Source organism: Podarcis bocagei (assembly GCF_964188305.1).
Source record: "Podarcis bocagei genome assembly, chromosome: 9".
Classification (NCBI taxonomy): Eukaryota; Metazoa; Chordata; class Lepidosauria; order Squamata; family Lacertidae; genus Podarcis; species Podarcis bocagei.
The window spans coordinates 67257092-67282848 of record NC_138134.1 but is presented as its reverse complement, the minus strand read 5'-3'; the positions used below and the strand labels follow the sequence as shown (position 1 = coordinate 67282848).

At 45.4% G+C, this 25757-nt stretch overlaps 1 protein-coding gene across 12 annotated transcripts in view; it reads right to left on the bottom strand.

The window, feature by feature from the left end:
• Window positions 1-25757, bottom strand: part of SEC31A (SEC31 homolog A, COPII coat complex component) — a 62016-nt gene that overhangs the window by 15391 nt on the left and 20868 nt on the right. For 4 of the 12 annotated variants that reach the window (XM_081206927.1, XM_081206928.1, XM_081206931.1 and 1 more), the window contains 13 exons: window positions 24155-24388; window positions 22148-22222; window positions 21252-21302; window positions 18830-18907; window positions 16610-16676; window positions 16299-16477; window positions 11417-11543; window positions 10621-10766; window positions 10271-10444; window positions 8431-8607; window positions 6056-6148; window positions 5254-5380; window positions 2728-3084 (listed from right to left, as the gene is read on the bottom strand). In XM_081206927.1, coding sequence (XP_081063053.1) covers window positions 2728-3084; window positions 5254-5380; window positions 6056-6148; window positions 8431-8607; window positions 10271-10444; window positions 10621-10766; window positions 11417-11543; window positions 16299-16477; window positions 16610-16676; window positions 18830-18907; window positions 21252-21302; window positions 22148-22222; window positions 24155-24388 — 1885 coding nt within the window. The remainder of the gene's footprint in view (window positions 1-2727; window positions 3085-5253; window positions 5381-6055; window positions 6149-8430; window positions 8608-10270; window positions 10445-10620; window positions 10767-11416; window positions 11544-16298; window positions 16478-16609; window positions 16677-18829; window positions 18908-21251; window positions 21303-22147; window positions 22223-24154; window positions 24389-25757) is intronic. The other 8 variants (XM_081206933.1, XM_081206935.1, XM_081206936.1 and 5 more) reach the window with 6 other exon arrangements.

Sequence of the window (25757 nt, the reverse complement as noted above, 5' to 3'; positions counted from 1 at the left end):
CAAGGCACCCTGGGACACGCTGTATTTCTTGAAGTGAACTCAAAAGTACTCTAACACATTTTTCTACCAGGAAAGGGGAACAGTCTTAAAAGTCTGTAAAAGGCAGCTTCTGTGTATCTAACGTAATTTCATCCAAAACTTTAATCTGTAATAGCCTTGCTCCCTTCATACCCTGCCCATAATATTAATAATAATAATAATAATAATAATAATAATAATAATAATAATACAAAGTTTTGGTCCCTGACAGAAGCTTTGTGTCTTCCTGTTATGCTTATTTGCATTTTATTTTCAAGGAAAGGAAAGCTAAAGAAAAAGTTGAATGACACCGATAAAGAAACAGGTCTGTTATCATGCACAATAGCTGCTCAAGACAAAAAACATTAACAAAAGCAAGTTCACAGTTCTCTCATTTTGGGCCAAACGTTCTTGTGTCATGCTAACACACATGCAGAAGCAAATGTTCCAGACATGCTTGTTTAGTTCATGCGAGAAGAAAAACATACCTTTAAAGGGTTTCTGAATTGCTTCATCGATATAGAGTCTCACCTTAAGTGAACAACTCTCTCCCCCCCCCCTTACTGGTGCCAATTCCAATGGAAAAACTTCAGCTAACAATGAATATAAAGGGCTGCAGTATTGATACAATAGGTCAGCGGCCAATACGTTTTGTTCTGGTTGGAATTACGGCATGTTTATAAGGTATGCTCTGATTAAGTTTCCAGAATTACTACCATTATTATTTTAAAGGGACAGTTCGGCCCGCGCCCCCCCCCCAAAAAAATGTCCCCAAACTTGGGTTTAAAACAAGAACCCTGGTCCATGCTCTCCTGAAACCATCTCAAAGCTTGCTAATAGAATCTTTGTTAAGAAGTGAGAAAGAGAAAACCAAGGTGCTCCTTCCCAGACCATGGCTCTCTGCCTGTTAAGGATTCTGGCTCCCAGAGGGCAACAGCAGTTGTTCTCATGCCACTTCAGAGAAGTATAAGGCTTCCTGTACTTACACACTTCCATAAATACAAATGTTTGGTCTGTGCAGTGTGGCTGTAGCTTTGCAGGTTTTCCAGAGTGGCACAGGTGCAAATGCAGTGGTAAGCAGGTAAAGTGACCGTACCTTAGGAGAGTCAGTGTGGTGTAGGGGTTTAACTGCTGGAATTTGGGGCTGCAAAGGCTTGGGTACAAATCCCCACTCCGTTCTGAAGTTCACTGGGTGAATGTGGGCCAGCCACTATCTCTCAGACTAGTCCAGTGGTTCTCAACCTGTGGGTCCCCAGATGTTGTTGGACTACAACTCCCATCATCCCTGAGCTCTGGCCTTGCTAGCTAGGCGTGATGGGAGTTGTAGTCCAACAACATCTGGGGACCCACAGGTTGAGAAAGGCTGGCCTAGAGCATTTCACGGGGCTCCTGCAAGGGTAAAGGAGGTATGGGGTGGCCCTGATCTCCCTGGCAGGCTAAAAAAATCTAGCAAACTGATAGCGGGTAACACACTTTTCTGCAGGAGGCTTGTGAATGTTAAACAATTGGCTAGGCAATTTTGGGGCATGGCAAACAAACAAGAGCCAGGTCCCATTCCAAAGCCCTGTTCTTATAAGTCGCTGACTGAAAGCTGCCAGCACTGATGTCTTGACTTCCTTTTGGTCTTGTTTTTGGTTAAACCCAGAACGTTCAGCTAAAGCCCCTTCTACAGTTTGAGAGCCTCTATGCAGCAAATATACAGCTATACAGCACCCTAAAAAGAAAAGACATCACCTTGCCAACAAAGGTCCGTATAGTTAAAGCTGTGGTTTTCCCAGTAGTGATGTATGGAAGTGAGAGCTGGACCATAAAGAAGGCTGATCGCTGAAGAATTGATGGTTTTGAATTATGGTGCTGGAGGAGACTCTTGAGAGTCCCATGGACTGCAAGACGATCAAACCTCTCCATTCTTAAGGAAAACAGCCCTGAGTGCTCCCTGGAAGGACAGATTGTGAAGCTGAGGCTCCAATACTTTGGCCACCTCATGAGAAGAGAAGACTCCCTGGAAAAGACCCTGATGTTGGGAAAGATTGAGGGCAAAGGAGAAGGGGACGACAGAGGACAAGATGGTTGGACAGTGTTCTCAAGCTACTAGCATGAGTTTGACCAAATTGTGGGAGGCAGTGGAAGAAGAGTTTGGATTTGGATTTGATATCCCACTTTATCACTACCCTAAGGAGTCTCAAAGCGGCTAACATTCTCCTTTCCCTTCCTCCCCCACAACAAGCACTCTGTGAGGTGAGTGAGGACGAGAGACTTCAGAGAAGTGTGACTAGCCCAAGGTCACCCAGCAGCTGCATGTGGAGGAGCGGGGAATCGAACCCGGTTTACCAGATTACAAGACTACCACTCTTAACCACTACACCACACTGGCTCTCAGTGTGGAAGACAAGTGTGCCTGGCGTGCTCTGGTCCATGGGGTCACGAAGAGTCAGACACGACTAAACGACTAAACAACAACAACAACATGCAGCATATGACTCCTGGGACTATCTCTGGATGCTCTTTTGACTCACGGCGGGGGCGTTTGGTCACTCACGCTGCTCTGAACAGAGCAAGCTGCTGGTCCTATACGGAAGGCAACCGGAGTGCCACCAGTTTTGTGTGAAACTGTGTCAGCACACACATGCAAAACAGTGAGGATAAATGAAACATGCACCCCACCCCGCCCCCCAAATGCATAACAAAGGCCCCTTTGCAAGCGCAGACCTGTTCTTTGGGATGCAGCGAGCTCACTGGTTGCCGGCTCTGTACCTGAGGGTCCAGGAGGCAGCGCATACGGCAGAGAAGATGCTGGGGCTCCCGGCCGGCCATGCTGGAAGGAGGCACCAGAAGGAGGGGGAGGAGGAAGAGAAGAGCTGGGGTTCAAGCTGGTCGGGGAGGGCTGGGGCTGGGCTGGGTACAGCGGGGAGGGCATCGAGGTAGGAGGGTTAGAGGGCATGTAAGGAGGATTGGGGTTAGTGTAAGAGGCCGAGGCAGGAGGGGGCGGAGGAGGTTGTTGCTGGTGGGGCTGATAGAGTGACGGTCCCCCCGTTCCAAAAGAATACTGCTGCGCTGGTTGGCAAGCTACATCGGAGAGCGTGGGGGGAAAGGAGAAGGTTATGTTAGTAAAGTGATGCCCAGCTGAAACGGGAGAAAACACAGCCCTCCTAAGAGGGGCTGCAGGTTAAGCATTCCAGATAAAGGTTCCTGCTTTAATACGGAAGATAAAAACGGGAAATTATTATTAATTAAATTTGCATACAACACCCCAAGATCACGGGGCGGTGCACTACAGAAAAATACAAAACGAGAACAAAAGCAAAACAAAGCAATACCCCCCTACAGAAACATTTAGAATCGTGGGGTAGGAGAGCTTTGGGGGGAAATCACATCTGGCAACCTATGCGCCCCTTTGGTCTCAGATAGTACCATGGGTAGAGGAGCCCAGGACACAAATTTTCACAGCCGTCTAGCTGCTATGGTGGCACATTTACCAGAAGTAATGTATTTAGTGTTCACTCTGGAAGGGCATACCTTGTTTGACCAAAGTAAGCCCCCTAGACATGGGTAAATAAGGCAAATGAGCCTCCATAGCCATTAGAGCAGGCATAGGCAACCTTTTACAACTATTTAAAAATACAAGATTGAAAACATATGGCAATCAAGAGGATAGGGCAGGTCCCAATGTATATACAAATCTCTCTTGGGCATCAAATGCCAGGGTAAAGAGGTGTGTCTTCAGAATCAGCGTGTGGTGTAACGGTTAGAGAAGGCATCCCTGAACTCGGCCCTCCAGATGTTTTGAGACTACAATTCCCATCATCCCTAACCACTGGTCCTGTTAGTTAGGAATGATGGGAGTTGTGGTACCAAAATATCTGGAGGGATGAGTTTGCCTATGCCTGCACTAGAGGGCCCAGGAACATTTGTGTCCCCGATTTTTTAGACTCGTCTACCCATGTACTATCTGAACCCAAAGGGGCACATTGGTCGCCAGATGTGAAATGTATTGGCATTGTTTTCAGCTCTCCTACCCCACTAGAAAGTCATAGAATGTTAATTGGCCAAAAAGCCTGGTTGAAGAGGAACGTTTTTGCCTGGCGCCTAATCTCTAATAATCGATCTCTAGGTCAAGGTCATGTTGCCCATGAGATGCTGCTGCCGAATGCGACCCAGAGGGCCACAGGATCTCCCCTCCCCTGCTCTAGGGGGCTAAAAAGAGACAAGGGTGGCAGGGGGTGGGTGCGTGGGGAGACCAACGACATGTATGCAGCTCACCCTGAATAATTTAGAAGACACATTGTTCAGTCAAGTGCCATTTCTTCCTTAGAAATCGCAACCCTTAATGTTCAACAATTCTTTGACTCGTATGTTCAAAAGCTCTCCCTGCTCTGCACCATGCTACCCGGCAGAAATTGCTTGGATGTTAAGTGCTGTTACCAGATGAGTTATTAAGGGGCGATGGGGAGAGAAGAAATCAAATGAATATCACAAGGTTGCAGCTATTTCACTGCAAAATCCATAGCTCGTTTATTTAATGCTTCTATGATGCCTGAAGAGAAATTTGTCAATCCCAAAGGGAACCTGAGTAGCATGGTGGGCTGAGAACAGAGTTACAGGGAGAGGGGGAAGGACAGAAAGAAGGAAAGAAGGAAAGAAGGAAAGAAGGAAAGAAGGAAAGAAGGAAGGAAGGAAGGAAGGAAGGAAGGAAGGAAGGAGAGCAGGTTTAAGTTCCTTCACAGTCATAAAAGGTACAAGCCACTCCGGGCTCTTGGGATACAATGGGGAAAATAATCCAAGTTGCCATGTTATTCACAACAGTGGTCTGGATTCAGCTAACCAGATGCTCTAGCAGAAGCCAGCGCAAGGTCTCCCAGTAGCACAACAGGCCCCTTACCATCCAATCTGCCTTGCCAGGGTGTGTGTATGATACTACTACTACTACTACTACTACTACTACTACTATTAGTAGTATACCACCCTTCATCTGCAGATATCAGGGTGCTGACAGAATGAGCGTATTCCCACAACTTCCTCCTTCAGCTCTATGTACCTTTCAGGGGAGAAAGATGTGGCCACTTTCACCCCCTTGTGACCATGGCAGCGGTGATGATGAGTGGGTGGTTCAAAGGCTTTGTGGGCACCAGGGGAAGATCTCAAAGGTTGCCACAACAACAAACCTAGGTTTATAGCACACCAAGCTCAATGTAATAAGAATAAAGGGGGGGATGCTAGGAAGATTGTGCTACTTACGTTGTGGATACGCTTGTTGTGCTGCGACCTGAGTGTACATATTGTAAGCAGGAGGCGCTGGCTGCTGTGGTGGTGCGCTGGGATTAACAGCCCCTGGCATAAACCCTGGAGGAGGAGGGTTTTCCCCCTGGGGAACAAATTGGGAAGAGAAGAAAGGTTAGGTTTGGTTAGGTGCATATGAAGCGAAGGCTTGGCCCAGAATGACAGTTTGCAAAGTTAAAAGTCCTGCTCTCAAAGCACTCATTAGCTCACACACAATTCTTTTCCACTTCCCACCTTACTTTGAATGTAAAGACAGAACATGCAACAGGGTGCCCAAGAAACTGGCAATATCCACCTGCAATGCCGAAAAATGGAGAAAACCTAACGTGCGCTGAATTCATTATGGGGAATGGGATGGTCAACTCAAGGTGCTTTTAAGGGCTAAATCATTTATTCAATTTGTTAGGGAGGGAGAAATGTGGCAGCGGGGAGGAATTAAGCCCACCTGTTCCCCCAGTGGAAACTATGGGGGCCTCGTAGATTGAACACAAAATCTGATTCGCAGGCCAGAAGACATCTTGAAATACAGCAAGGCCGGCTGGGAAATCTGATTGATCTGAAACCTGTGCCTACTTCCCAGATGGCCAGGAATGCGCTGAGAATTTCGAAGTGTGTACAAAAAAGGTGATGGGAGCAGGGAGGGAGCATAGGAATGGCATAGAAAGGGATTATGTGTGCAAGTGTCCAGTTTTTATTTAAATAATAATAATAATAACAAGGAGAGCAGATCCTGCTCAAAGAGGAATAATTAATGTTATACCTGTGTCTCAGAGGGAGAGGCTGCAGGAGGATGGCTGGGAAGGGCAGTGGGGTTTTTGTTACTCCAGGTAGTGACAGTAGGGGCAACTCTAACCTGAATTGAACAGAGAGATACCAATCATGGAAAAATAAAACGAAATGAAAAAAGAAGAAAAAGTCTGAAAGGGTGTCAAACAGCCAGAATGCTCAAAAAATGCCCACACCAAACAATGCCAACCCCCTATTTGCCATGCTACTTAACAGTTATGATTGTTTAAGACCTCAATCACTGTATTCTTAGGAGCCAAGCAGCCAAGACAAGGCAGCAAGGGGAAAGAGAAGCAGCGAAGGGGAAGAAGGCAGCGAATGCACAGCGGTGATTTAGATTTCACCTGGTTAGTGCTGTTGGATTGACTAGGATGCTTTTATTTGGCATGTTTTGCATCCCTAACAAGCTGCAGTCTCGGTGCCAAGTGCTGCTTGTCTAATACTCGATTGCCGGGATTGTTTTAAAATGCAGGAACCGACAGAGAGCCCTGTGGAAGATAGGAACTCCCAGAGCATACAAGTGGAGAACGTGGACTGAGGGTGGAGGACACACAAGCATACAGAGCACACCTGGCCACACAAAACTCAGCATGGGCACCAGACTGCTCTGTGGCTATTGCAGCTGCTGGGTTGGGATAATGCCATGCAGTGCTTTTATGTTCTTGTTAAAAAAAACATGAGGTGCCCGTGCTTATATTGATGAGTGGCATGGGTGCCAGCACAAAATGGCTGCTATGGGCAGCAAAAAAAGAGGTGCTGGAACTCTGTGCCAATGAGTGCTGTCGCACAAACAAAAGGCCTGATGATATTACAGTGGTACCTCGGGTTAAGAACTTAATTCGTTCCGGAGGTCCGTTCTTAACCTGAAACTGTTCTTAACCTGAAGAACCACTTTAGCTAATGGGGCCTCCTGCTGTCGCCGCACAATTTCTGTTCTCATCCTGAAGGAAAGTTCTTAACCCGAGATAATATTTCTGGGTTAGCAGAGTCTGTAACCTGAAGCGTCTGTAACCTGAAGCGTATGTAACCCGAGGTACCACTGTACAACATCAAGACGGGAGTAAGACACATTATGATCGTTGCAGAATCAATACATGGTATTATGTAATTAAGATACACAAAGGAAAGGAGCAAGACCCAAAGAGCACAGCAGCTTCTGCCTGCTTTTAAGACTCAGCCACATACAGAGATTGATTTGTGCTTTGCCTTTCAGATCAGAAACAGGGTGAAATCAGCACTGACTCTTGAGCCTGTCCAGCACATGTCTTCACAGACAAAGTGAGCCATTCCCATTTACAATATACCATTCCACTTTCCTTTGGACCACATCAGCGAGGCTGAGAGGAGGGTCTTGTCGTCTGGGCAGCCCAGGACCTCCTTACCCACTGCCCAGGCAGTGTGTCCGGGGAAGTCACTCTGGTGCTGCTATTACAGCGGTTCCAACTTCACCCCCGGGGGCACACTCCATTCTGAGACAGATGTGTGCCAACAACATGTGTGCTTAAATGAGAAAAATGTGCACATCCCAAAGACAACTGCCAGGGGGGGACACATCCTCTGGTGCTGGTCTCTCCTGGTGTGTTAGAGGCAAGAGAACAACGATGCGCAAGTTTCATGCTCTCTATCCGTAAGAACAGCCTTTCAAATAGGCTGCTTCTAAGCTATAAAATCGTTCAGGAGCCACCTCTCCACAAACATTTATACTTGTCATTTGTTGCGTCAAATAAAACATTTTCTTTTCTTTTAGCTTATAAACACTTCTAGGCTTGGTCACCTGGAGAAGATGCTTGCTCACTACAGACCACCCAGACAACATTATATTTACAAGCCTGCCCTAACTTGTGTTTTAAGTCTGCTATCATAGCTGTCTGGCAAATATATCAAAAGGCTGAGGAGCCATAAGCCTTGGAGAAAAATATCCAGCTTATTTCAAGCTGAAAGGGTAGTGGCAAAACACGCCCCAAATTCATTATCTGCACAGGGAATTAAAGCAACACAAAGGGTGGTGGAGGGCGAGGAGAAAAGAAAGCAGGCGGAAATATCCCAAGCAGGATTTAAGGCTACAACACTCGGCATTTAAAAGAGCATTTCACATCAGCAAAAGCTTGCGTGGCATCAAAATGAACACTCAGGCAGGCTGGCTCGCAAGATTCCCATAATCGCTTTTCAGAAAAGCACGTGTACAAACTGCAAAAAGCACACGCAGAAGCTGCTGCTGGAAAGACCTGCAAGAGGCACTGCATACAGACACTGCAGGCGCTGAATGCTCAGAACATTAGGCAGAACGATGCTGCAGCAAAGCTGGGTGTCCACAGATGCTGAAGTGTGGTTGCTGAAGGTGTCCGTTACCTGGTGATAGTATTGCTGGGCTGGGACTTGTGGCATCTGCGCCTGGCCAGCCGCAGGTCCAATTCTCCCCCTGGGTGCTGCAGGCTGTCTTTCGTAAGGTACCTTTGGTGCTTCTGGGGCCCGGGAAAGCTCTCCTTGTGCTCTACAAATCCTTTCCCGCAACAAGATGATGTTTGGCTGCAAAGAGGAAAGAAACCACAAGGAATTGCACACATACACCCCACAAGCAAGCGGGATCCAATCAAGAGAACTGGTGCATTCGTTATTCAACACAGAAGGTGGCAGGAGAATAGAGTCGTGAGAAGGCACGAGGACTCGAGTTACTGCAGCAGCGGGATAATTTTTCGCCTATGCTGAAGCAGGGACCCAAGGAGATACACAAATATATCTAATCTGTGCAAGATGAGGGGTGTTCCGCATCTTGCAGGCAGGCAGGAGATGTTGGGGAGCTTCAACAGAGCTCTTCTTCATAGCTCCTGCTCCAAAGCCAGAAGAACTGAACCAACAAGGAATTTCCACTCAGTCATTCCTGTCCTGGCCTAACTGGGCCCTACAATGTTCAACCACTCATTTATCCACTCTCCATCACCATCATTATATTTCTTATGCCCCTGGGTGGGTCACAGCTATTTTAAAATACAAGAGTGAAAACAGATGGCAATCAAGAGAATAGGGCAGGTCCCAATGTATATACAAATCTCTCTTGGGCATCAAATGCCATCATCCCTGACCACTGGTCCTGTTAGCTAGGGATGATGGGAGTTGTAGTCCCAAAACATCTGGAGGGCCGAGTTTGGGGCTGCCTGGGTTAGAGTGTTGGACTGAGACCTATGGGACCAGGGTTCAAATCCCCACTCAGCCATGACGCTCACTGGGTGACCTCGGGCCAGATGCACACTGACCCACCTTGCAGGGTTGTTGTGTACGTAAAACAGGAAGGCGAACCATGTATGCCTCCTTAAGCTCATTGGAGGAAAGGTGGGATATAGATGAAAAAAATTAAGAATCAGACGGAAACTACAACACTTTGGAGATCCCAAGTTGCAAAGTGGCTAGACTGGTCTCAACTAGGGCCAGGGCCTTTTCAATACTGGCCCCGACTTGGTGGAATGCTCTGTCACAAGAGACTAGGGCCCGGCGGGACCTGACATCTTTCCACAGGGCCTGCAAGACAGAGCTGTTCCGCCTGGCCTTTGGTTAGGACTCAGTCTGCCCCTTATGTTTTCCCTCCCCTTACGGTTTTGATCCATGGGCTACTTTTAAAATGAAGATGCATTTTACCCTGTATTTTAAATTGGGTTTTTCCCCCCATTATGTTTTTATTGTAACTTTACTGGTGTTAGCCGCCCTGAGCCTGGCTCTGGCCGGGGAGGGCGGGGTATAAATAAAATTTATTATTATTATTATTACATAATGAAGGTGCCAAATGAACCTCTGCGAGGAGGGAATTCCACAGCTTGGGGGCTGCCACAGAGAGCACCTTCTCCCAGAAGACCCTCAAACTTCTGAGGGCAGTGGAACTACCAAGAATCCCGCCCCCCTCCAGAAAGTAGACTTTCAGATATTTGGGGTGCAAGCAGTTTAGGGCTTTAACCTAATGTGAGCAACTTGAATCGGACCTGGAAACGAACTGGAAATCAACACGGCTGTTTAAAAACAGGGTTACCTAGATGGTAAGTGAAAGCCCAGCTGAATTTTGGACCAGCTGAAGTTCTTCAGTTGCCTTCAAGGTCTGGGGCTGATGCGTTACTGCACTCCACAGTATCTGGAGGGCGCTAGGTTAGCAAAGGCCAATCTAGTGTTAAGGCAAGGGAGGGAAACAAAAGCCGAGCCCGTTTACCTGGTTGGTGTTCTCGGGAAGGAAAGCTAAAGCTGCAGCAGTGCTGCCCTGCGAAGCCAGGAGGTTGGCATACTGGCTCATCTTGTCGGCCAAGAGAGCCCCGACTGTGCTGGCATCTGCCACTTGCGTCTGCTGCACTGCCTTGCGCAGGATAACCACTTTCTCAATAAGGTCCTATGGGGAGAAAGAAAATAGTTAAATGGGAAGCAGGCCAGTTTGGATTAAAGAGTTTCTATCTGCATGTGGGTCCCTTTTTTTTTTTACCAGTAGAATTTCATATAAAGTTTAAAGGTGTCGTGTTATCTCACTGGGGACCAGACCCAAAAGGGAACCAGTTAACGAAGAGCTACCTGAAGGGAAAGCGGGGTGCTTCCATCTTGAGCTTTAGTCCAGCAGGCAACCAGCTTTTCTACATTTCCAGCACAAATGTAACATAGGCAAGCCTGAGTCTGCAGGTGGCTGTCACCTTCGCTTTCAAGTCTAGAGCCCAACAAATCTAGGAATTAGAAGGAAAAGAGTGCATATCTGAATCCATGCAATTAAAACCTGCGCTGTTAAAAATGCACCAATGTCTAGTTCAGAAGTCGCATTCCAAATGACCAGAATGTGCCAAGGGCTCAAGTGTTCCCTCTTCCATTTGCTGGCTATCGCTAGCCACCATTTGCTACGACATTCAAATCTGGCAAAGTTATGGTTGGTGCTAATCTCAGCTGCCCATTCTAGACATCATGAAAAACCTATGATTATAGGAACCAGGAAATGGAGGCAACTAAAGCCATGCTATCATTTGATCCATTCCAGCTGGTGGTTACAAGAACTTTGTAAGAATTAGTGCTTGAGTTTGCTTCCCTGCCTCATCCCTCCAAATCCCCTTTTCCTTTTGTGCTGTGCCTTTTAAGAATGTAAGCCTGCAAGTTGGATCAGTCTTTTCATTGATATTTTAGGAGCTGCTACGGAAACCTTTTTCAGATGATAGGTAAGGTAAAAATGCTTCAAATAATAATAATCCTGTGTGCTGAATTGCTTACTAAATGAGATCGTGTTCATATTTTATTTCAGTGAAGGAAAATGCAAGCTATAAAAAAGATACGTTGCATTTTAATTAAAGAGTAACCCAACACCTTCGTCTGTGTCTAGTTTCCTCACCACAGAGAGCAGCAAATTCATCTGGCCTTGCGTAAGTCAACACGGCAGCTAAAGCTTCCCTCCAGTTTTGCAGGTCGCAAGACTGGACAATCTCCTTCCAGTTCTTGGTCACAACTGCAGTGATGAGCTGAGAAGAAAAGGCAGAGAATAAAAAAGTGTATTATGACTGCCCTGTTCTAATGCTGTGCATTTACCGATTGAGCATCCTAGCCAAGAGAGTAAAGCGGTTCTGCAAAAGCTTGCTTTAAAAACAGGATCTAAAGACATGCACACTGTTTACTGGTTACTACTACGCTACAGTAATCTTGTGTCAAGGTTTTGTACAAGCAAAATCTGTAGTTAGCTAATCTACACATGCAGCAGGATGTGGTGGTAAAATAGAAAATATTACTTCATACTGCAGGTTGCAGGGGTGGGAATCACATTTCTGGAATGTCTCTCCTATTTTTTAAAAAGCCTTGCAAGTAGAAAACTAGCACATAAGGGAGAACCACTTCAGTTGTGCTAGTTTCCCCCTACCTACAGGAAATTGTTTTTGGTTTGATTCACATATAGGAACATTAAAATGTGATTATCCCAACTTGGGGTGTAAGATCATACACTCCAAATTCCTCCCTACCCAATAACTACATCCTCCCTAACCACTTCTTTCTCTACAGCATTTTGAAGGTTTCCTCTTTCTGAGGCCTAGTTCTCACAAACGACGGATGAGAAACCTGGAATGTACCACCACAGAATGAAGGTGGAGGCTTGTTTGACTGAATGTTTCTTCCACATAGAAAAATAGATTATCAGGTAAGGGAAGTCATAGACTAGTCAGATGACTCATCTACAACCCTCTGCCTGATAATCACATCTAACCAGCATTCAAAACTCCCATTGTTCTAGGTGCGTTTTGTGACAAGGAATTTCATTAGCCTGAGCAGTTTCTGAGCTCTGGGCGCAGTACTGCACTGAAGATTTCAGATTAAAACTGCAGAGCAGAAGGAAAGGAGGACCTTTTTCTGCCTCCCCACTTCCAGCTGCTCTCTGAATACTGGAGAAGAGACCCTCTTAAGAATATTAGCAGGGGAAGAAAGGCTTTGCTCTTTTTTGCAGTCTTCAGATGAGGACTGGACCATGCGAAAAATGAATGCAAGATTTTTGCTGAAGTTCATTCATTTTCAGCTTTATAGTCTTGCTGTTAAAAAAGCGTGCTTAGATAGTCCGTTGTTGTGCCCATAACCAAGGTTTAAGGTGCCATTCAGCTCCTAGCCTTCCTGTCTCAGTTTGTAACACTGCATCCAACACTTGAGAAACAGATAAATAAAAATGTTCTCCCCCATTTCCTGCCTGCAGTTCACGGATCTTAATCTCCCTACAGCTCTTCTCCCTTACTACAGCCTCACTTACAATTTAACATCATGAACTCTTGCTTCTGCTCCCGAGCAGCTTCGGACACGGTGAAGGTGCAATGAGCGCAGGACATTGGTGCCTGCGCACTGCACTACCTCCTCCTGTGTTGCTTCACCGCATCCACAAACATTTAAGCCCCCGGGATTTTATAGCGCAGACCATGGGTCAGCAAACTAAGGCCCGGGATCTGGATCTGGCCTAATTGCTTTCTGGATCTGGCCCGCAGATGGTTCAAGAATCGCCACATGGAGATTCTGATCGTTAAGGCTGCGCCATCCCCACACCATGGCAACACCTCCTCCCTCCTCCTGGCTTCTCCCCACCCTGCCTAGAGGAGGAAGGGGGCTGGGCTTTGTTGAGCTGCGGTTGGCTGAGTGGCATTTTAAGCAGCCCCTCTCCGGAGCCTGCCCTTTCGCGCCACTCATTGTCCCTCCGCTGTCTGCTGCCACCAGCCCCTGCCGCTCGCAAGGCACAGGTAAGCAGCCACTGGGGCTCATCTGGTGCTGTGCAGAAGGGGGGGAGAGTCGTTGGGGGAATTCCCCCACCAAATATAGTCCGGTCCCCCACAAGGTCTGAGGGGCAGTGGACCGGCCCCCTGCTGAAAAAGTTTGCTGACCCCTGGCATGGACATCAGACACACCCTAAACAAGACCCCAACAACAGAGGCATTTGACAAGTTGGAAGATGGCACATCTAACATTGGGACGGGACGGAGAAGAAGAACTAGATCTATGAAATAAGAAGAGTATGAGAAGAGGTAGGGAGAATACCAGAAGTGCAGTATACCTTTGTGGCTTACAGGTAACTTTGCACCTCTTAATCTCTGCCTAGTCGGCACCGTCAAATGTTTTATTCATCAACCTATCTGGTTCCAGAAACCAAGGGGTGTACAAAGACTGCCACAATTAACTGCACCATTTGTCTTATCACTAGAAGTTTCAGGATCCTGGTAATCTAATTCAGGAACTTGATTGCCTAAAGCTGTGCCTAAATTGCTTATCATCGTCTCCCGGAGGACTGATTTATTTTTGAGTTACAGCCAAAGGAACCTGGCTATAACTCCCTTGTTTGTGGGGACAAACAAGGGAGACTTCAATCATTAGGAGGCATGAACAGCTGTCAAGTGGGACAGATTGATAGGACACTTTCAAGGCAACTGAAAAAAGAAGCTGGTTTAGGAGGGGAGCTTGGCTCCATCTGAAAAAAAGAAAAGAAAGTGTTTGGGGAAATCTCACTTTGCACAGTCGCAAGAAAGACTGACCCCAGGGTCCATTTCTAAAACACACAGCCCACCTCTGGGTCTGGCAGATCCACAAGCCTCTGCTACTGCAGAAGTGGATGGAGATTTAAGCCCTGGGCCACTAAAAACAGAGCAAAACAGTTTCTGCCAAGAGCTCTTGGGTTACTGCTGTTGCCCTCTCAAAAATGTCCACAGCATAGGACAAACAACAGAAGCATGGGCACACACCCCCCCCACATTCTTGCCAGAACATCAGCATGGGCAGTGTATGTTTTATCTCTGTTTTAATAAAAAGTACAGCGAGAATGGGATGCGGGTGGTCTGTGGGTTAAACCACAGAGCCTAGGAGTTGCCGATCAGAAGGTCGGCAGTTCGAATCCCCGCGATGCGGTGAGCTCCCGTTGCTCGGTCCCAGTTCCTGCCAACCTAGAAGTTCGAAAGCACAAAGTGCAAGTAGATAAATAGGTACCGCTCCAGCAGGAAGGTAAACGGCGTTTCCGTGCGCTGCTCTGGTTTCGCCAGAAACAGCTTAGTCATGCTGGCCACATGACCTGGAAAAACTGTCTGCGGACAAACGCCGGCTCCCTCGGCCAGTAAAGCGAGATGAGCGCTGCAACCCCAGAGTCGTCTGCGACTGGACCTAATGGTCAGGGGTCCCTTTACCTTTACAGCGAGAATTGGGCCAACGTGGAAAAGTCTGAAAGCATCTTTCTGTGTGCACCAGGGGATTTTCTTGGCTGACTGCACCATTAGCTTGCTGGTCACTAATGTTTGCAGAATACTTTAACCCATCAGCAGTCAATCTTATCAGCAAGGGTGCCACAAGTCAAGTGTTAAGTGCTTGTACAGCCTTTTCATCACAGAAGATGTAGGAAAACTAAATGGAATGTTTTCCATTGCTTTTTAAGGCCCTGCCTCATTTGCTGCTCCAGTTGCCTGACAGCCTCAAGGAAAATGAAGGACGAGGCGAAGAAGGGAATGAGCTCTGCTGGCAACGGAGAATGTCAAGTACAAACCAGCAGAAGCCTATGGCAGAAATTGGGCCATTAGAAAAGAACAACTCCTGCTGAACTCAGGAAAGTAACCCGTGAACATATGAACACAAATCCCCAGATATCTCTGCTCTGGCTGATGGCCAGAAAACTGAAGGAGGACACCGGGGATCAAAGCAAGAGAGAAAAATTGTTCTCACAAAATGCAAAACAGATGGCATATAGAAACACAAAGACTGCCAAAGTTGAGGCTGGAACCAAGTGAAAAGCATCACAACAGTCAAATCTAAGGGGCAAGCAGGAGATGGGAGGGGGGTTGTTGGTTGAGAGTGGCTTACCAAGGAGTAACACCACCTTGGAAGAAAAGGGGGGGGGCGGTGTTCTCTTTTTCATCCAGCGATCAAGTCAATATAATTTAGTCTTATCCTGTTCTAGCTCAATATAAGAGAATGCAATAAAAATGTCATACCAGGACTTCAGCCTGATTAATTATATGCTTCTTAGTCAATTGCATGAAATCTAAGCCGGACTTCAGAAACGAGAAGCGCACTTTGTTTGTAGATGGTGTACTATAATGACTGCTATAAAACAGGTGTGCAAGAGGCATTCCTCCTGTGTGCAAGAGAAAGGCGAAACTCCATTTGCCGTTTGTATAAGCCCTTGTGTTTCTTTGGCTTCTTAAAGAACTGCTGCCTGCTTAATCGAGGACACTTCTTAAAGGACTATCAGAAGTTTTCCCATTGATTAATGCAATCAATTAAATGCTGCAGCTCTAGATAGAATTGGGCAATTCTACATGTTAGCTGTATCTGAGAATTTTCATTTATGATGTAGAACCTCCATTATCTAATATTGGGCTGGTACCCATGCAAGGCTGATCCATCAACCATTGTTAAAGAAACTGGAAGCAGGAGGAAGGATTTTATGCCCTACCGTGAGTTCCCTGTCTCCTAACTTAATTACAATTAAGGGTTATACTGAAATCAATATTAATTGTGTTTAAGGGGAATGGCCACAGAGGGGACCTGCCAGCCAACAGTCCACTTGCGATCAGACTTGTTATATAAGCGACGGCTTCAAATTCACTACTGATTCTTTCCCACAAATTGCTCTCACATTACTATGCATCTATTATACCTGTTTACTTGATGCATGGATTATCTGATCCTTCCAGAAGCCTGCCTGGTCTTCTGAATAAAGGATGAGGTTGTGAGCCCATATTTTACCCACGTTTCCAGTTTAAAAGCCTGCGTACCCTGGTAATTTTGCCTTGTGTCCTTGCAAAGTACTTCTCCTGGGTTCTGGACAGCAGTTCCTGGCCACCGGCTATAGCTAGTATAATGGCATCAGCCATGCGATTGTCGTGGAGGCAGAGGTCAACGGCGCTTTCAAAGTTCCCCGTCAGCAAAGCCTGAGTGATCAAACCGTCTATATCTGCAACAAGGAAAACAAAGAAACTCACTTATCATCATCACACCAGCCTAACAAAGAACTGAGGAAGGTTCATGTTTAACCAAGTTTAAAAGCCCGGGTGTTCTGTACAAAATGTGGGCATTTTTTCCTTACCTCCAGTGACGGAAATGTTAAATGTTTCATCTGCAGATAGCGGAGTGGCAGTCTCATCTTTTCTACTCTAATAGGCAGAAACGAATGTGGTTTTAGAGTGGATTTGATAATGTATTTACATTAATCTATAACTGAGAAAACAAGATATACTGATATGCTTTCATACTGTCATTTTCCTAAAAGGCTGCTAACTTATTAAAGAAGAGCATTATTGTGGCTGCACATATATCACAAAGTGTTGTATCAACAAAATTTCTTTTATCCTGCTGCAACCTGAGGGGGGGGGGGGAGAATCCCAGCCTGGTGACAAAACTGTGCGTATTTAGGACTGCAACCCTATGCACCCTTTATTGGGAGTAAGATCCGCTGAACTCAATGGGTCTTACTTTCGAGTCAACAGGCACAGGATTGAGGCTACGTCATTCGGATGAAATGCCCAAATAACAAACCACTGTGGCTGAGAGATCTATCGAAATGTCCATTTCTAATGCAATTGGCAAAATGCCCGGTGACTTCGAAATGCAGGCCTCTTGAAGGACAGTATGTACAACTGAGTAATACAATTTGTATATTCCAGCTTTATAACGTGCATCAGAACACTCCAAAGCCCAGAGGGCAAAATGGAAAGGAAGTCTGCATTTGCCTTGCAGGGGTAGCATCCTTGTAGAGGGGATGATGCTAATCTGAGTAAAATCTTTCAGCATATTTAATGTAGCCTATACATTCCTGGTTATGCTAATGGCAAAGTGAAACCCAAACCTATTGCTCTTCTGCTCTGTTCACCATTAGCAGGGAAAGCCCATGTAATATGCATGGGGCTCGTATATCCAAAGCCACTGGCCTCCTTCCCAAGACTGAGCAGCTTTGGAAATTTATGCTTCTTCCCCAGGCACCTCCATCCTCCCCACAAGCAATGGGGAGTTAGGAAGTGGGTGTCCTAAAAAAAAGGTCTCCAGGCATTGCTGCCCCCTGGTGCATGTCAGTTCTCAAGGCCTATCAAAAGAAAGTTAAGAAGCTGTACTGTGCAACAGGGGGAAGAACCAGTGCCTAGCCTTCACAGGAAAAACATATAACTTGGGTTAATGGTTGCATTTACTCAAGCTGCAAACTTTGACTCTTTCTTTTCCCTCGTTGGTGCAAGAGAATCTGGGTAATTTTTAGTGCAGAAAATGCACAGCCTTGCACTCACATCCTTCTACAGGGATAGTGGACCTTTGTCAGCCTATGGTAGTAATAATTAATTAATTAATTAATTAATAATAATAATAGTTTATTATTTATACCCCGCCCATCTGCTGGGTTTCCCCAGCCACTCTGGGCGGCTTCCAACAGAACACTAAAATACAATAACCTATTAAACATTAAAAGCTTCCCTAAACAGGGCTGCCTTCAGATGTCTTCTAAAAGTTTGGTAGTTATTTTTCTCTTTGACATCTGGTGGGAGGGCGTTCCACAGGGAGGGTGCCACTACCAAAGCGGCCCTCTGCCTGGTTCCCTGTAACCTGGCTTCTCGCAGCGAGGGAACTGCCAGAAGGCCCTCAGCACGGGACCTCAGTGTCCGGGCAGAACGATGGGGGTGGAGATGCTCCTTCAGGTATACTGGACTGAGGCCGTTTAGGGCTTTAAAAGTCAGCACCAACACTTTGAATTGTGCTCAGAAACGTATCGGGAGCCCATGTAGGTCTTTCAAGACCAGTGTTATGTGGTCTCGGTAGCCGCTCCCAGTCACCAGTCTAGCTGCCGCATTCTGGATTAGTTGTAGCTTCCAGGTCACCTTCAAAGGTAGCCCCACAACCCTTCTTGGGGGGCAGAGGCAAGAGTGTGCAGAGCAAGTGCTGGGCACGACCAGAGGCAAAAGTGGGCAGGGCAATTAATGTAAATTTTACACATGTATACTGGTTTCTACACAGAGACATCTCTCGTCCACTTCTATCCTCCACTCTAATGCAAGCAAGAGGTGTTATCAGAGTTCAGGGACAAATTCCAGTATGGGGGGAAAACACTCAAGGAGGGTGTGACTGGGGAAGGGGTAGAGCCTAGAGGGAATTCCAACAAGGTCTAGAGGGTCACATTCAGCCCTATGGGGCCTGAGACTCCCCATCCCTGCCCCACTCAGTCTCCTGTCTATGAGTGTACGGGATATGAATATTTCAGAGCAAACAGAATAGTTGGGAGTCAGCAACCAAGCACCCAATGTTTAGTACAGAAGAGAATGAATACCTCTCCCAAGAGCTGATCCTGAGCAGCCACACCTTCTTCGCCATCACTCTGCACTGGCTGGTCAGATTCCTCTAAATTCTTTCCCACAGAAGAGGAAAGGATGTTTTCAAAGGTTTTAGGCAGAGAGAAAGACACCAAAGCAGTTAGAGCCAGCACCAAACAGTTCCCATTGTTAGTATAAACCTATGCACCCAATTAAAGACAAAAAGGCGGCTTCTTTCTCGGCTTTCCTTTCCAAATCATCTCACACCCTGTTAATAAACGTTTGTCAAAATATCCAACCGTATTGTACTTATTTCTGCATTTATACGCCACCTTTTCTCTAAGGACCTTTAAAACAGGGGAAAAGGTTCTTCCCTTCTCCATTTTATTTTCACAACAGCCCTGTGCGGTAGGCTGGGCTGCAAGCAGTGACTGTCCCAAGGTCACACAGTAAGCTTTGTGGCTGAATCCTGGTCTCCCGGACCCTGTTCCAGCACTCTAACCACTAGACCACACTGACTCTCAGATAGGAGGATATTTTCAACCCACACACAGACAAGGAATGGGTAGAAGGTAAGCTCACAGAAGCGACAGTCAGGGATAAAAAAAAAAAAACTCAAGATAAGGAGGGTAGCTTAGTAGCAGAATGCATGTTATTTCCTTACGGGAAACCCTGTGCTATGAACCAGAAAGTTCAGCAGAAACTGCACGACCATTAGTAGCTGGCAAGATACTATCCCTTGTTATCTGGAGAGAGAAATAATTTGCAGGCTTGCTTGAGGATGCCTGCCATCACAGACAAACATCAACTTTGCTGACACTTTCCCTCAGTGTCGAAAGTGTCAATGTTATGAAAACTGTGATCAGAACAAAACTATGTGGGTCTGCCTAAGATCCTAGATGCTAACTCTTAGTTCTTGATACAGGCTGGAATTGTGTTTCCTTAACCCAACATTATTCTGCCTGACTGTTAAGATCGTCAGCAGAGGCCCTGCTCCACATCCCTTACCGTCTAAAGTTCGGTGGGAGCGTACGCAATGCAGGGCCTTCTCAGTGGTGGCCCCCTGGCAGGTCCAAAACTTCCCTGCTCCCCCCTCTTGGTGTTGATGGCTTGTAAAGACCATCTCATTTCCATGAGCTTTTTGCAACTGCTTTTCTTCGCCTGCATTGGTTTGTGAGCGCTTCCTCCTATTACGGTTTTACAAGCCTTTATTGCTCACTTTCACTTATTTATCTTGCGGCATTTTAGCTACATTTAGTTTTCAAAATAACTTTCTAATGAGCTGCCCCAGGTGCCTTTAGGCACAAAAGAGACACAGAGAGATGAATAAATAACGTACGGCTGCAGAAATGAGGTGCTACAGATGCTTTAAAAGGGAGGCGAATTAGAACACTGAACGGGAAGGGGAGAGAGTGGACTAGAGAGAGGGGAAAGAGAGAAGGAGGAAAGCGATGCAAGAAAACAGAGGACTGGGATTAAGATTGAGGAGCAAATGGACTCGAGGCATAAGGAAAAGAAACACCAGGAAGTCATTAGTAAGCAAAGCTCTTAGCGAATGAACACACAGCTCCCTATTCAGGCTATGTTTGGGTCATGTGGAGGTGCTGCAGCAACAAAACATTTAGAGAAAGATTTTCAAGGGTTTGAGGCTGTTTATAAATGCTGGAAAAGCTGGTTATATTAGGCACTATGTATAGGCCCTTGGCTTGCCCAAATCTAAAGTGATTTCCTTGATTATACTCTGATCCACTGTCTGCTTCTAACCCTGCTGGAGAAAGTAGTTCCTGAATTTACAAAGCTTCGCTATTCCCCCCGCCTTTCCTCAGTAGCACAAAACTGCAGCAGCACTGCAGTTCCTGTTCCTCTCAAGCCAGGATTTCGGAGAGATCTATGGCCTTCATTCTTCAAAGGTTTCCAGCAACCTTTTAAACATTATAGATTCAGAACTCAGGGGGGGAAAGCACTGGCTCTGTGGAGACAATGTGCAATAACTCTTTCCAGAGAAAGTAGGGAAGGTTAGTGAGATGTATTATTACACTGTCAAGACGTCCAACAGCAACATAAAATGCTGCCGCAGAGGCCACATCAGAATTGTAAAGAACATTAATGGGGAGGAGGAGGAAGGGAGGCAAACCATAAAGACTTGGGTCAAGGTGGATTTATCTCCTGTGAACTGGGTTAATTGGAGTAATGAAAAAAGCAAATAACTCCTGCACAGTCTTTTAAAAAAAGGCTGAAGTTTTATTCTGCAATTAATATGAACCTTTACTGCCCGAAGCGCAACTTGTAAAATGCAGGTTAACATGACGGCAAGCTTGGCTTATTCATGTCTTTTTGAGCAAATACTAGGCTGCCAAGGAAAGGACGTTGCAGGAAAAGTGAGTTAAGTTCCAAACTCCATCCCATTTGCATAATAAAACCTTGCATTTGTTTCCTTACCTCTTCTGGTTCTCTACCATGAAGACTCTCTTTATGGAGAGCTAAAGAAATCTGAAGGGAAGGAAAAAGAATTATGGATTATCTTGGAATGGAACCCCTGAAACCTTCAATGCTCCCAACTGCCAACTCTTTTTTTCTGCAACGCTTTCCTCTGCTTATTGAAGGACCTATTCTATCACATGTCAATCTTGTATTTAAAAGAGCTGTTTCAAAGATTGGCACACATATTTTTAAAGGCTATTTCTATTTAGTGTGCTAATCTGGCCTTTACTTGTCAAGAGAAAGCAAATGATATGAAGGAGCAGGGTATTAAGGTACATTCGAGACTCAATCACGTCTGTATAATGAAAACCTTTTAGTTCATTTCTATTTAATTTTTTAAAAAACAATACCCTACATTAAAAACCCCAAGGCTGTTTACAACACATAAATATCAACACAATAAACAAATTCCATTAAAAGCCAATGAGGACATAGAGGAGGGAGAAAGGTTGTTTTCTGCTGCTCCAGAGAAGTGGACACGGAGCAATGGATCCAAACTACAAGAAAGAAGATTCCACCTAAACATTAGGAAGAACTTCCTGACAGTAAGAGCTGTTCGACAGTGGAATTTGCTGCCAAGGAGTGTGGTGGAGTCTCCTCCTTTGGAGGTCTTTAAGCAGAGGCTTGACAACCATATGTCAGGAGTGCTCTGATGGTGTTTCCTGCTTGGCAGGGGGTTGGACTCGATGACCCTTGTGTCTCTTCCAACTCTATGATTCTATGATTCTAGGTGCCAGCCATTCAGTTATATACACAGAATTACTGATGACTGACCATGCCAACAGCTTCATAAAAAAACATTGTGCCTGGGGTAGTGTACAAATACTATTTTTATTATTAGCATTAGCATTTACCTTTTTCCGTAGGTCATCTTTCCTGAAGCCCAGGAGTTCCAAGCATTTGCCACGTGAATCCTCTTCAAAATGCACCTTTTAAAAAAAATGTTAGGAAAAAGGAAGCGTTGTAGAAAACAGAGATTTCATTTTTATTCCCTTTCCCCCAATGTCTTCCATCCTTCACCTCCCATTCTGTACAATTAACAGTCGCAAAGCAAACCTGGTGAATTTGCAGCAAGATGCTAACGAAACCCTGACGCCCCTTGTATCTCTGCAAGGAGGAAGGACTGCAATGGAGCATTAAGCAGAGAGGTACAAAGAATTGTGCGTTTTGACGGCAGTCCAAGCTAAAAAGCAGGGAGAGCCAACATTGTGCCTTCCAGATGTGGGTGGACTACAACTCCCATCATCTCTCACCATTGACGGTGTTGCCAAGCAAAAACATGGCAGAAGAACAGCTCTGCCGGATCAGGCCAGCATCTGGTCTAGCATCCTATTCTCACAGTGGCCAACCAGAAGCCCAGTGCAACAGCACTCCCTCTACTTGAGATTCTTTTTTTATATATAATAATTTTTATTAATTTTGACATATAAATTATAATACATACCACAAAACTTCACCACTTATGCAATCTTTTTTTTGGACTTCCATCAGCACCTCTGATGATCCACCATTTTAACCACTTCTTATGCATTTCTTAAATTCATATTGCCTTTAATTATCTTAACTAACCATCCTCCCTTTTATCCATTTTTGCAATAGTTCCAATAATTCACCTCACAAAACTTCTTGCAAACCTACAAACGTAGTCTGATCATCACAATTACTTTTCAAATAATCTGTAAATTTACACCTGTCTTCTGCAAATTTCTGGTCCCACAGTTTCTAATCCTTCCTGTTAGTTTATCTAGTTCTGCATAGTCCATTAATTTCATCCTCCATTCTTCTTTCGTCGAGATCTACTTGAGATTCAGAAGCATACCACCTGTGACAGTAGAGGTGGAACATAGCCATTTTGGCTTGTAGCCACTGATAGCCTTATCGTGCACAAATTTGTCTAGTCCTCTTTTAAAGGCATCCAAGTTTGTGGTCATTACAGCGGTGCCCCGCAAGACGAATGCCTCGCAAGACGGAAAACTCACTAGACGAAAGGGTTTTCCGTTTTTTGAGCTGCTTCGCAAGACGAATTTCCCTATGGGCTTGCTTCGCAAGACGAAAAACGAAAACGTCTTGCAAGTTTGTTTCCTTTTTCTTAACACCGTTAATACAGTTGCGACTTGACTTCGAGGAGCAACTCATAGAACGCGGTGTGGTAGCCTTTTTGAGGTTTTTGAAGACTTTGGTGATTTTTGAAGCTTTTCCAAAACTTCTTTTAAACTTTTAAAACTTTTTTGGGGGGGTTTGGATTTTGGGTTGGGGTGTTTGGAATTCAAGGACTTGGTGTTGGGGAGGGGTTTGCAAGAATCTGGAAGCTTGTGTGTTTTTTTCCTGCATTTTTATGATTTTCTGTGACCATTGGGCCACTCTGCTGTTGTTGTTTTTTTAAAAATCTGGATTTGAATTTCTGTGTGGTGGGTGGCTGGGGGAACAGTTGAGGAGGGGGTTCTTCAGCAAGAAGCAAAGAGTGGAAGAGGAACCTTCTTCGAGTTGTCCCCCAGAGTCAGAAAATGTACTGTACACTTTGTTGATTTTTAAATGTTTTTCTGTCATGTTTAGAAACTTAATTTATTGTTCCTTCAATTTTTGAAATGCTCTTTACAGTATATGTGACTTTAAAGAGCACTTAATAAACTCTTGTTGTACCAAATTTGGCTTTGTTTGGACTTTTTTTGACCATAGGAACGCATTAATTGAATTTCAATGCATTCCTATGGGATTTTGTGCTTCGCAAGACGAAAAATTCGCAAGACGAAAAAACTCGCAGAACGAATTAATTTCGTCTTGCGAGGCACCACTGTACTAGCAAAGCATTGGTTTTTAAAGTGACCGGGAGCTACTAATACACAGTCAAAATCTAAGATTACCTTTAAGAAAGACCACACGTTCCTCTCAAAGTCATTCTTGGCAGCATCGATTTTCTTCTGGCAATAGTTGACAAACGCTTCTGCCTGCACAGCCTCCTGCAGCTGATCAGAGCGGCTCAGGAATTCCTTTTCGGTGACAACTTGGCTGACGTAGACGTGGTAGTGATGCTGAGGGTGCTCTGCTCCTTGCTGCTGGGGCTTGCTGTTCTCAAAGGTAACTAGCTTTCCGCCAAACTGGAATTCAAGGGCAGCGCAGATACGGTTTAGGGAAGAGTTTCAAATCCATTACCATCAAGATCCATGCTTAGTTTTAATATGCACGCTCAAAAGAAAAAAACGTTCTGGAGATCTGAGGTTTGCTTTAAAGCAGAAGTTTGAGAGGGGTGGGTGAGTTGCAAACTAACATTGCAGTGTAGATTTGTGAAGATGCTGTGCCAGGGATGGGGAGCCACTTTTGGCTCAAGGGAAAGAATCCAGGGGCCACATGCCCTGTGGTAGACTGAGCCTAAGGTAATAATAATAATATATTATTTATCTTGTCTTCCCCAGCCACTCTGGGCGGCTTCCCAAAAAATATTAAAATACCGTAATACATCAAACATTAAAAGCTTCCCTAAACAGGGCTGCCTTCAGATGTCTTCTAAAAGTCTGGTAGTTGTTGTTCTCTTTGACATCTGATGGGAGGGTGTTCCACAGGGCGGGTGCCACTACCAAGAAGGCCCTCTGCCTGGTTCCCTGTAACTTGGCTTCTCGCAGTGAGGGAACCGCCAGAAGGCCCTCGTAGGCAGAGCAACAGGTACAAGTTTTACCTGGTTTCTACATGTACCTCTCCTTGTCCTCAATCCAGACAAGAGGCATGACCAAAATTCAAGGACACATTCTAGCTAGGCAAAAAGGAGGATGGAAAGCAGGATTGGTGAAAGGTGTATCCTGGGAAGAATTTGGAGGAGCAGGCAGAAAAGCCTGGAGGGTCACATTTGGGCCCTGGACCTAAGATTCCCCACCCCTTATTTATTGCTGAAATGGGCAGAGTTTGCATGGGAGAAAGGACCTATAAGGGGCTCCTAGTCTCTTAACTAGGGGAGGGAAAGCAAAGCCATTGGAGCCATGTCACAATTTTGAGTACATAGCTTAAAAACACACACACACGAACTCTCCACCATGAGAAAGTATAGGAATTAAGTGACATATTTTGGGGCTTAGTTAATCAATATATTTACCCCATTCTCGTAAAAGATGTAGAACTAATAATAAAAGAAGTAACAACACCTCACCAGTGGTGAGCTTTTTCTGAACCTTTTTCTGAACCAAGAGACAGATGAAAGCAGACGCTCTACCTATAATTGTTTGTCCCTAGCAAATCTATCACACTCTGTCAGCTGAAGATCTAATTTCACGGCAGTATTTTGAACGGGGCTTAACACCACAGACACATTATACCGAGTGCCGGTTGTGTGATTACTTCATCACAAGGGGAACGTGATATACCGCATATCCTCGATTTTAAACTTCACAAAGGAGCAGAACAACACATTCATAGAACAGGCAACTCAGCAGAAGGGCTAAACAGCCCACCCCATTAGAGTGCAATTAGGAGTCCACT